Raw genomic sequence first — 13028 nt, 5'->3', positions numbered from 1 at the left:
CTGGTTTAAAGACAAAAAAGACACATCAGGTGTCTTGAATCAGTCAGTAAATTCAACCATTGTTTGTTTTCACCAGCGCTGTTTTACCTTCATGGACAGAGGGTTTGTCTTCAAGCAGATCAACAACTACATCAACTGCTTCATGCCCGGAGATGCAAAAGTAATATGCTTCTGCTTTTATATCTCCATTTACACCCGTAGATGAGATTAGGATTTTTCTTTTTTCAAGTATACATTCCATCTTCTATAATTTCCCATGATGCAGTCTGATGCCTGTCTCTCTGTTTCTTCCTCACTCAGACGCTGTATGAGTTTAAGTTTGAGTTTCTGAAGGTGGTCTGTAATCATGAGCACTACGTTCCTCTCAATCTGCCCATGCCGTTCGGAAAGGGTCGAATCCAGCGCTTTCAAGGTAATCAGTCATTAAAGAGAAGAGCAGAAACAGTTATAGTCAAAGACCTTGTTGAATATTGATTGAATGGGACTGAATCGAAGGCTGATATGAGTTTTTAATACAATTAGTATATTTTATTATGGCCTTCAAAATAGCTGTCTTCCTATAATCCAGTGGTTCTCAACCAGGAGCCTTCAGCTAACATCTAAGGTGGCCTCAAGATGACCTAAATGATTTAAAATAAGACAGAAGGAGCATTAAAATAAGCAACAACAACTACAAATCAGGATTTCGTATTTACATTTTTTTCGAAGGTCTTGAAAACCCTGAATATGTGATATATAATATTAAATTAGACTAGACAGTATATCACATTGTCTGATTTCTAGACCTGGAAATGTAATGCTAATTATTAAAATCTTATATTTTATATTTTATTTGGGACCTTTGAGTCAAAAACGTGGAGAACCACTGCTCTAATATACACTACAGTCAAAATACTTTTTAAATTTTTTTTATTTTATAATATATTTATAATAATTAATAAAGTTTCCAAAAAGTAGTCTATACTTCAACTGCATATTTCGACTGGATATTCCAAGACTGAAATTTAGTCATATTCAGTTAAAACATTTCAATACATCATAGTCATGCAAGTGTGAAAAACAATTTAACTGATGTTTGTTTTTTTGTGCACATGCTCTTCAACTAAAATAGTTTGAGGTCCAGTAATGAACCTTCGTCACCAGCCAAGGTCCGGAAAATTATATAGCCTACCTAAAAACATGAATTGATGGTTTTTGCCAGACCTTGGTATCTGCAGGATATTTAAGCTTAAATTTAAGACTTTTAAAGTCCTTTTTAAGACCTGCACAAATAAAAATGACTGTAAAAAAAGTATGATTTAGAGATACAGGTTTTCACAAAAACAAAAAGGTTTTATGAAATGATAAACTTGAAAATTGAGTCAAAAGTATTAATTATTATATTAATTTAAACAATTATCATTAATCATTATGTTAATTAAATAACATGTAAATATATTTTACTATCTTAAAGCTGCAGTCTGTAACTTTTTTGTGTTCAAAATTTTTATAATAAGCGAGTACACAATGAACCCATTTTCCAAACCGTGTTTTTGGCTTGTCCTGAATCACTATGGTACACACATAATATGTGTTTATATTCAGACTATTTTAGACTGGTTCGGGTAGGTACCGCTGCGGAGTAGCCCAGTGCCTGCGTGATTTGTCATAGACATTAACAGAGAGAAGTAGCTCCAGCTACAATGTTCTTCCGCAAGACGCATGCAGTTCTGTTTAGTAACTGTTAAAGTGCCAAAAGTTATGGACTGCAGCTTTAATTGCTTACCTTTTTATAATACATTATTTTCTTACCGATCCACCAGTTCACATTTACAACTCTGCGTGTTCGCTGCGTAAAAACATGGGTTGATTTCAATGGTCAATGCAATGGTCTAAACAAAAACAGCAGACGGGCTGATTGTAAATGCATGTTTATTCTCTGCCAGCAGGTGGCGGTTTAGGAACTGCAGAAATAAAGCGGTTTCTCCAGTTACGGCAGTACACAAAGCAGCGACTTTAAAACGTGCAGCGCTCATATTTATTTAATGAAATCATAGCCTTTAGAAGTTTAATCGCAATTCTTGCCTTTCCATCCCCAAATTTAAGACCTCCTGAAATCATAAGATGTTCTTGTACCATTTAAGACTTTTTAAGGACAAGTCTCTCTTCTCTGTTCACTACACACACGAATGCACCCACACTGCTCTACTGAGATGACCTTGATGTGCTTGATATAAATTTGATTCTATTAGAAATTGTTTATTTCATTATGTCAAAAGCCTTCATGGTCCGCATGGACGCATCTGGCGGTCCAGATTTGGACCGGAGTCCGCCTGTTGGCAAGCCCTGCTCATGATGAAAGAAGTTGTATTTTTTGGTGGACTATTCTGATATAATTCCTGTTTCTATAGTTATAAAGCCTGTTGTTTCCGTTCAGGAATGATGTTTTGTATTTTCGGTTCTGAACTCACATCCTTCTCTCTGTGTCTCTGTCAGATCTTCAGCTGGACTACTCTTTAACTGATGATTTCTGTAAGAATCACTTCCTGGTGGGGCTGTTGCTAAGGGAGATGGGCGGAGCTGTGCAGGAGTTCAGAGACATCCGTCAGATCGCTGTACAGGTGCTGAAGAACCTGATGATCAAACACGCCTTTGACGATCGTTACTTATCCAAGGTGAATGAGCACCGTAGTGTGTCGCGAGCACGTGTGCTAAGAACACGGCTTTGAATATTAAATATAAAGCGTGTGTTTTGTATGTTTTTCAGGGTCAGCAGGCTCGCTTGGCTACGCTTTACCTGCCTCTGTTCAGTCTGCTGCTGGAAAACGTCCACAGGCTCAACATCAAAGATGTGCCGCCTGTCACCAACCAGACTAACATTGTAAGACTGACACCTAGTGTTTGTTTGAGGTTGTGCAGCCATACAGAAGCACTTGCTACCAGATTGCAGGTTTAAAGAGATAGTTCACCGAAAATGACAATTCAGTCTGTATTGACTTACCCTTATGTCATTCCAAACCCGCTTTAGTTTTTTCTATAGAACACCAAAGAAATATTTTTTTTAAATTTCAGTATTTTTGTCCATACAATGAAAGTCAGTAAGGTTCAATGTTGCTTTATGAAAACAGTTACATTCTTCAAAATATCTTCTTGTGTGTTTCTCAGAAGAAAGAAGTCATACAGTGTCAAAGCATTTCATTTATTGGATGACATTTCTATTTTTATTAGAACTGAGAATTTGCCCTGATTTGACATTTAATTTGATTCTGATTTAAAGGGTCTTGATTCATTTAGATTTTGATTTGATTCTCTGTTATTACGAATATTTCACTGAAATCATTGATAATAACTGATATTAATAAGAAATATTTCTTGAGAAGCAAGTCAGCATGATTTCCAAGGGATCAGGTGACACTAAAGACTGGAGTAATGATGCTGAAAATTCAGCTTTGCATCACAGGAATAAATGACATATTAAAATAGAAAACTGTTAGATATTAGTAATATTTTACAATATAGCATAAGATACTTTTTTTCAAAAACATAAAACAATTTTACTGTCCCCAATCTTCACACATCCATTGAAAAAAGGTGAACATTAAATGATACATCTTGAGAGGTATCAATAATTAATATCAGTATCAGATTGTTTGAATTATTTTTATCAGAAAACAATGTAGTTTCAAGTGTAGTTCTCAAAGTAAAAAGACATAAACTAACATGCGAACAAAATGTATAGTAAAATACAAATTGCAGTACGAGTGACCAAAATATAGTGGGTTAACTGGTTGCTCTTGAAACCGACTTCTGTTTGTATTGTTTCAGAATGGCCGTGATGATCATGTCATGATGACACCTACAAAAAGTATGGCCAGTCCAGTGGATAGCAGCCTGCATAAAGAGGTGTTTGGAGTGATTTCAGGAACAGGTGAGACACAGCGTCCTAACAAGCCACTACCTGACAGTTTTACAGAAATGAGCACTTTGAAAAGTGAAAGTGAAAGTGACGTGACATACGGCCAAGTATGGTGACCCATACTCGGAATTTGTGCTCTGCATTTAACCCATCCAAAGTGCACACACACAGCAGTGAACACACACACACACACACTGTGAACACACACCCGGAGCAGTGGGCAGCCATTTATCATTTGAGAGTGATTGTGTCCATTATATTGACGTGTGTTGTGTTTGTCAGTTTCTCCTCACACTCCGACCGGGAGCTCTGTACGGCACACTGACTCACGCAGCTCTCTTATCAGCACGGAATCTGGAAACGGCCTATCGGAGCGCAGCATTGACAAGCCACACCCCCTAGACAAGGTACTGCTCACATGAACTGATTGTCATTTTTGTGTACATTATTTATGATGGACTGTTATCATGTTTTACGTTTATGTGCCACAGTGTGTGTGCGTGTGTAGGGTTGTATGTTTATCCCAGTAGTGTGTGTGTGTGTGTGTGTGTGGGTGGGGGTGTGTGCTAACCTGTGGTTGTGTCTCTTGCTGTCGCTGCGTTCAGCGGGAGCGTTTCACTCGCCGTCACTCTGCCAGCGTACTGCGTTTCTTTACTGACTCAGAGGAGACGCCGTTCTCTGCACGTCTCAAACGCCAGACCATGGACTTCTCTCTGCTGTCTGCACCGTCTGAGCAACACACACACCCTACACAAGTATTACATCAGCGCTGACCTCTGACCCCTGCCCTGCAGCCCTGCTATTACCACTCACCTCTAACCTCTTACCCTACACGGTCCCAGTCTGGTGTTTCTGTGTGTGGCTTTACTGATCCTCTGTTCCCTTAGCTAGAAGATAATGATTGACTGTCTTAAAGGGATCCTATTGCATTTTGTTTTCCCTGAGGGTCACCTGTACAAGGGATAGTTGGCCCCAAAATCATAATTTACTCACCCTCGAGTAGTTCCAAGCTTGTATGAGTTTCATTCTTCTGTTGTATATAAAAGAAGATGAAGAATGTTTTTAATCAAACAGTTGTCGGTAGCCATTGACTTCCATAGTATGGAAAAAATACTATGGAAGTCAATGGCTACCGCCAACTGTTTGTTTAACAACATTCTTAAAAAATTTTCAATAGAGGGCAGTTTTTTTGGTTGTTTTTTAAATTTTTTTAATTATTTTAACATTAGTTTTACATCCCTGTTTTATAATATTGTTATATTTCACTCACACCTAGCTTTAAAACTCCTGCTCAGATGGACATAGCCACCCTCAGAATACTAAGAGAGTCTGCTGCTTGTTTCTTTTCTTTTCATACACGCATTTCTGGACAGGAACAATAACACTTGAATTATGGGTACACATCTAAAATTCACTAATGGCACCAAACTGCTTCATGATTCATCAGTGATCAGTTTATATTCAGATTCAGATCATTCAGCTTCAGTTCTGTGAGTTTATTATGTCATTGAAAATTAATGTAGTTTGTGAAATTAGTTCTGTGTTTTACAGCGTTATGACATCATTTCAAGGAAATTTATGTTATTTGTTATTCCATATGTGTTTGATTTATTAAATCAGGTTTATAGCAGGTGTTAACAGTGATTAACAACCATTAATGTAAATGAAGAACGGGGTTGGGTGGAGTTGCTATAAACCAGTTAAGCTCATTTGCTTAGAGAGAATAATGACCCTGTCCTCCTCCCGTCACACCCCCCACCACACAACACACTACACCGCACCCACCATTTGAGGCGCTATATGGCCCCCCCGCACCTGCCTACCACAGCTCTGCAGGAGGCCCCAGAGTCATTCAGAACCTCAGCGACTCAAGATCAAAGATTATGAACATTCTTTCTGTCATTGTGATGTCATCAGATCAGCTGTAAATTCCGCTTCACTTGCACACTGGGTTTATAGGGGCTTGTGTATTTAAAGGTACATGAGTGAATCAGCGCTAAGAGTCACAGGGAAACACGTGAAGCTGAAAGTACTGGGCCCCCTGCAGGGCTGTGGTGGGCGGGTGCAGGGTGGCCCTATAGCGCCCCAAATGGTGGGTGCAGTGTAGTGTGGGTGTGGTGGGGTGTGTGACACAGTGATTGACAGGAGGTGGACAGGGTCGTTATTCTCTCTAATCAACTGCGCTTTACTGGTTTATAGCAACCCCACGTGACCCTGTCCTTCATTTACATTAATGCTTTTTAATCAGTTAATACCTGCTATAAACCTGATTTAATAATCAAACATAGATTATAATCAGGAACATACATTTCCTTAAAATGAGACCGCAACATTGTAAAACAGTGAACAATGAATGACATTTACAAAGCCAATTAATATTCAGTGCCATAAACTCACAGAACTGAAGCTGAATGATCTTGTGTTGTTGTCTTGATTTAAGCATGTTAGTGTGATGAAATAAATCAGACCTGAACTGAAGCTTCATATAAACTGATCACTGATGAATCACACTGCTGTGTGGATTTTGGTGCCATTGCTCAATTTTCTAGATGTTTGTGTTCGTTTAGTAAAAAACCTCTCATTTATTAAGAGTGCTATTGTGCCCTGCATTATAAATGTGTGTATAATAATTAAAATATGTGCAGGTTGTTGGGAACGCTGTCCAGTAGAGGCTTTTCAAACCATTATTTGAGTGAAAAAATGCTACAAAATAAATTAGTATACCAAATAGCAAATGCTAGTTAACAAAATAGCATTTAACAAAATTTGACAGTATTACTATTTTTTCATTTTTAAACTAAAGCTGAGAAACGTTAGATCATTCACATTTTTTTGATTCTACTCACAGTCTTAGTGTTAAAGAAATAAATGGATATATAATTGCATGTGGAAAAACTTAAATTTCCATAGAAACAGATATTTATAGTTCCATATATGCAGAATTTACTTTTTTTTCCCTGTTGCAAATATAACTGCATTTGAATTGCAGTCACACCAGAACACATTCTGTTATCCTCTCGTTATCTAAGTCAGCCAGGTGCATTAGTTGCACATCATTTAGATATGGATGTTGAAATTTTATTTTATTTTTTATTTTTTTTCATAAATGGTCTTTTGGACTGGAGTTTTGCAAGTTAGACTCTGTTTAAGTAATATATCTAACTCTGTGTCATATGACCTCTTTAAGTTATCTTCCAGTGGAGAGCAGACATTTCTGTCAGCACGTCTGTATTTTGTAGACGTAACAGAGCAGATCTTGTGCCTAAATCCACAGCTGATGCTTCCAGTCACAGGAAGCCGAGTCAGTAAATCTGTTGACTGCAGGAATGCTGTGGTGCACTGAAGGATCTCTCTTTGATATTATTTCCTTTTGACGCATTTCAATTAGTACAAAAACAGTCCTTCAGTCGCCATCAGTGTAGCCACATGATAAATTAAGCGAATAATCAGACGCAGTATTTTGTGGGTTTCATAGTTTCCACACCCTGCTGTCTCAGTGAGGATCTGCTGGCAGGGGAACATGGGAAATATTCTGGCCAGTGCTGTGCTATGGTAGATACATTAGCATGTTAGTGTAGGCCCGTGTGTGTGTGGAGCTGTGCTCCTCCCTGTCTTGTCTGTGACGTCCTGTAGGGAAAGAGCTGTGAATGGCCTTTTGAGTGTGTGCAGTGCATTACTGCTACTATATCATTGTCCTTTTTTGTTTGTACAAACGTGGCATTTATCAAAGAGTGCATGTGATTTGAGGTGGATGTGTGTGTGAGTGCTTATAATTGCCTGAGTGTGTATTTACAGATTTACAGTTGTCCCAAAAATTATTTGGACACTTAAGCAACACTTCAGTAGATCAAACCAAATATAATTTAATGTGATAGCACAAAAAAGGCAAAAATTTGTAAAAAAAAAAAAAAAAAGGTTAATTAAAATATAACTGAATAAAATATTATATATTATATGAAAATTAAACTTTATAAACTTAAATGAAAATAAAATGAAATTGAAAAAAAATTCAAGTGGAAGTGAAAAAAAAAATAAAACATTTTAAAAATCACATAAACTCACCAAAGTGAAAATAAAAACTGAAAATATAAAATTAAAGCTAATTCAAAATATTTAAAAATATAAATGGTACAAAATTATACTGGATAACACTGATATCGTGTTATTATTTTAATATATTGCAAAGATCTCCAGACAAGTGTGACTTAAGTGTCCAGAAGTGTCAATGGTTTTGTGGTCTGTGAATGTCTGATCTCGTTTTCTCTGTCTCAGTGTCATGTCGCTGGGGTTCTGGGCAGCTCTTTGCTCCGCTGTGATAAACTGGACCAATCTGAAGTGAAGAACATATTAATGTGCTTCCTGCACGTATTAAAGAGCATGTCTGAAGGTACACACACACACGCAACTGAGATTATATAAGCCTGCTTCATTGAAGTTATCTGTTATTTGACCGATGCATTTGCTGCGTGTTAGATGCTCTGTTCAACTACTGGAATAAAGCTTCACCCACAGACCTGATGAACTTCTTCAGTCTGCTAGAGTAAGTGCTGCACTTCACACCTGCACCTCCACAACACATACATACATACATACACATACACATACACATACACATACACATACACATACACATACACACACACACACACACACACACACACACACACACACACACACTCACTCCTGGCTCATCATTCATTTCTCATCTGATTTTAGAGTGTGTCTTCATCAGTTCAGATACATGGGAAAGAGACACATTGCAAGGTAATGTCTTTATTTCTTTATATCTTTTTTACAAACATATTTATTAATTTTGCACATATTTATAATGGTAGAATATAAATGAAACATATATAGAAATATAGGTAGCACTTTACAATGAGGTCCTAAAAAACTAACTTTAAATGAGCAATATATCTGCTTCAGTGTTTATTAATCTGCATTTATGTTGGTTAATAAAAATACAACTGTTCATTTTAGCTCAGGTCCATTAGCCTAAATAATATTAACAGATACTTTTGATTTTTTTACTTTTGTTTTTGTGAATGTTGAAATTAACGAAGATTAATAAATGCTCTAGGGGTGTTTTTCATTGTTTTTCATGTCTAGTTCTTGTCATATTGTAGTTAAATAATGTTAACAAATGAAACCCTATTGTAAAGTACCCCTGTGTATAATGTTATAAATAAATATATAAATAATGTTTCATAATAGTATTTTTTGACCAAGTAACCATCCAGAAAACTGGTGAGTTAAGCACCTCTAAATATATGTTTCTGCTATTGGCCAACATTTTTTATAGATACCAACAGCAGTTAGTAACAAACTCATATCAGACGACCACTAACAATTATCACAGAAGATTTATTTTTTGTCAACGAGTGTTTAATGAGCTCATAATAGAAGCTTCTGAAGTTCCGGTTACATTTGACTCTGTCATCAGGACTCTGGAGGGATCAGGGCCGGTGGTTCACGAGCGCCGCTCTCAGACTCTTCCTGTGTCCCGCAGCAGGACAGGAGCCCTACATATGAGACTGCAGCAGCTCAACAGCCTGGACAACTCCTACACCTACAACCACAGTGAGACACGCACAAATCCAGCTATTACATCTGCAGCTCTCTTTAGTCTTTGAATAAAAGACAAGAAATGAAAGCTTTCTACTATTTTAACATTTAATGTTGAAAGAATTGGACTTAATTTATTAGATCAAATGAAAGTTGTTGTTTTTTTTTGAGAAAATTAATGAAAATTAGCCAAAAATGTGTTGAGCTTCAGGCCATCCAAGATGTAGATGAGTTTGTTGCTTCATCAGAACAGATTTGGAGTCCAAACAGCTGATAAAAACATCACAATAATCCACACCACTCCAGTTCATCAATTAACATCTTGTGAAGTGAAAAGTGTTGTAATAAAGCTTTGTAATAAACAAAACCATCATTAGGAGATTTTAACTTCAAACCGTCGCTTCTGGCTGAAATATGAGTCCATAATAACACTTCCTCTAGTGAAAAACTTAATCCCCCCTTTGTTTTATCTCATTAAAATCCACTGTCATATTTGTTTAGAGCTGTTTTCGCTCTAGACAGTGCTTGATCTGAGCAAATTGATCTAGACAAGAGGAGACGACTTTTCAACTGGAGAAAGCAATATTATGGATAAAGTATTTTAGCCGGAAGCAATGGTTTGAACTTACTTATACATCTTAATGATGAATTTGTTTATTATAAACACACAGCTTTTCACTTCACAAGATATTAATTGATGGACTGGAGGGGTGTGGATTACTTGTGGATTATTGTGATGTTTTTATCAGCTGTTTGGATTCTGACGGCACCCATTTGCTGCAGAGGATCCATTGGATGAGCAAGTGATGTAATGCTACATTTACATTTTACATTCATTCATTTAGCAGATGCTTTTACCCAAATTGACTTACAATTGGAGAATACATCAAGCAATTCATCTTAAAGAGGCAAACAGATACAGGAAGTGCTCGTAATACCAAGTTTCAAGCATTGTTCAAATAAGTAAAAGCTGGACAGGGAAAGATTAAAGAAAAGAGAAAAGAGTTTTGTTTAGGATGAAGTCAAATAGTGCCGAAAGAGATGAGTTTTTGGCTGTCACTTGAAAATTGCCTGGGCATCATCGTTCTAGATAGGGGTGGGAAGTTCATTCCACCAGCCAGGAACAAAAATGTTCTGGAAAGTGATTTTGTGCCTCTCTGTGATGGTACTATGAGGTGTCGCTCACTAGTGGATCTCAGACTCTGTATGCAAGCATCAATGTCTTAAACTTGATGCGAGCTGCAACCGGCAACCAGTGCAAGGAGATAAAGAGAGGTGTGACGTGGGCTCTTTTGGGCTTTTTGAAGACCAGTCGTGCATGTTTGATTTTGCATGATGGAAGTCCAGCCAGAAGAGCATTGCAGTAGTCCAGCCTAGAAATGACAAGGGCCTGGACAAGAAGTTGTGCAGCATGCTCCGTTAGGAAGGGCCTGATCTTTCTGATGTTGTGCAATGCAAACCTGCAAGATCAAGCAGTTTTTGCAATGTGGTCTTTGAAAGTCAGCTGATCATCAAAGATTACACCAAGATTTCTGACCGAACTTGATGGGGTAATTGTTGATTAACCCTAACTGGATGGTGAAGTCATACTGTAGAGTCGGAGTGGCAGGGAAGACAAGGAGTTCAGTCTTTGCCAGATTGAGCTGTAGGTGATGTTTTTTCATCCATGCCGAGATATCCGCCAGGCAGCCTGAGATCCGTGCAGTTACCGTTGGATCATCTGGATGAAATAAAAGATAGAGCTGTGTGTCATCAGCATAGCAATGGTAGGAGAAACCGTGTGCCTGTATGATGGGACTCAGTGATGTAGTGTATATGGAGAAGAGGATGGGTCCAAGAACTGATCCCTGAGGAACCCCAGAAACCAGTTGATGTGAGTTGGATACAGGTCTGTAGCTAGCTATAAGTGAAGTGTTTAATGTAAGATTTTTGAGCAGTGGGGTTACCCAAGCCTGCTTGAATGCAGTGGGGAAAGTGCTGTGAGGAGAGATACTAGAGTTCTCCAAATCTGTTCTGATGAAGAAACAAACTCATTTCCAATCATTTCTTTAAGACAAATTTAATGGAATTTATAGGCAAATCTCAATAAATTCAAATGTTAACAGCATCAAATCAATTGACAGCCATTCAACGTTCTCATTTGTTTAATTTCATTCACAGTTATTTGTTTTACTCATTTACTATTATTCTGACCTCACAGCACATAGAGCTGCTCTCAGATCAGCTGTTATAAGACCCTTCCACATTTGTGTGTGTGTGTGTGTAGATTACAGTCATTCAGATGCTGATGTGTTGAATCAGTCTCTGTTGGAAGGAAATATTGCCACAGAAGTTTGTCTAACAGTTCTGGACACACTGAGCATCTTCATCATGGGCTTTAAGGTCAGACATCAGCCATCATCATATTCATCATCATCACAATCACCTGCAATCATGAGTGGTATTTGTTTACTTTATTCCTCACTGATAACAGTGTATGTGTGTTTATATGTGTGTTTGCTCTCAGACTCAGCTGAGTTTGGATCACGGCCACAATCCCCTCATGAAGAAAGTCTTTCAGGTTCATCTCTGCTTCCTACAAATCAACCAATCAGAGACGGCCCTCAAACAGGTCTTCACTTCTCTTCGCACTTTCATCTACAAGGTGAGTGTGACAAAAGAATAAGCACATGAAACAATGGCTACTAAAGGGACAGTCCGTCCAAAAATGCAAAATCTGTCATCATTTACTCGGTGCCCTATGATTTTGTGGAGTGGAAAATGCAGATAGAATCCAGTATTAAATTGCATAATGTCACAGAATTTGGCAAATTTAGGATGAATAAATCAAAAGTGGGGTTGTACAATTAATCAAATTGCAATATGTACTAGTGTCTGTGAAAATTAAACTGTGAAAGACTGATATTTAAATCTGGAATCTGCATTTCTGCATGTGTCTGTGTTAGAGATGTTCCGATACCCTTTTTCCCTTCCCGATACCGATTCCGATACCTAGACTCAGGGTATCGGCCGATACCAAGTACTGATCCGATACTGTGTATCTGGTTATACAGCTATACTTACTAGCCCTGTATGAATTGATACAATTATTTTATGGTGCGCTTCACCATAGATAGATAGTCTGGAGAGTAAACAAAAAATATAATATATAATGTTTGGAAAAAAGTACACTGTTAACATCAGTCAGTCAAGCATTATAAATGTATTATGATAAACAAGTATTATTGATAGAACTTTAGCAATTAGAATTAAAACTTGGTAACCATGTATGAATGCATATTAATCATTTTAACTGAACTTAAGACTGGTGGTGGTGCTTTTTTGGTCATTCAGTGTTTCTGTAAAAATGGGGGAAAAACTATCAATAATACTGATAAGATAATAATAATCATACTATGAATTCTGCTAAGAACAATATAAACGCACTAAGGATTAACGAGCTGCTGGATTCATGAATATTAATCACGTTGTCTGCATTGGCTTGAACTGATTTGCTGAAATCAAAACAGGGATGATAATAGGTGAGCGCCAGCCAATGAGATTGTAGTTTGCGCATTAGCTCCGCCTA

General features: G+C 37.5%; 1 protein-coding gene across 1 annotated transcript in view; it reads left to right on the top strand.

Moving 5' to 3' along the window:
* zmp:0000001200 (dedicator of cytokinesis protein 9) overlaps positions 1 to 13028 on the top strand; it is a 104521-nt gene that overhangs the window by 74031 nt on the left and 17462 nt on the right. The window contains 12 exon segments of the mRNA XM_058787097.1: positions 77 to 160; positions 301 to 412; positions 2476 to 2654; positions 2747 to 2860; positions 3805 to 3907; positions 4178 to 4302; positions 8168 to 8282; positions 8369 to 8435; positions 8612 to 8659; positions 9339 to 9475; positions 11727 to 11842; positions 11967 to 12104. Coding sequence (XP_058643080.1) covers positions 77 to 160; positions 301 to 412; positions 2476 to 2654; positions 2747 to 2860; positions 3805 to 3907; positions 4178 to 4302; positions 8168 to 8282; positions 8369 to 8435; positions 8612 to 8659; positions 9339 to 9475; positions 11727 to 11842; positions 11967 to 12104 — 1338 coding nt within the window.

The sequence above is a fragment of the Onychostoma macrolepis genome, chromosome 09, assembly GCF_012432095.1.
Source record: "Onychostoma macrolepis isolate SWU-2019 chromosome 09, ASM1243209v1, whole genome shotgun sequence".
Taxonomy (NCBI): Eukaryota; Metazoa; Chordata; class Actinopteri; order Cypriniformes; family Cyprinidae; genus Onychostoma; species Onychostoma macrolepis.
This window is presented reverse-complemented; position numbering and strand designations above follow the sequence as displayed.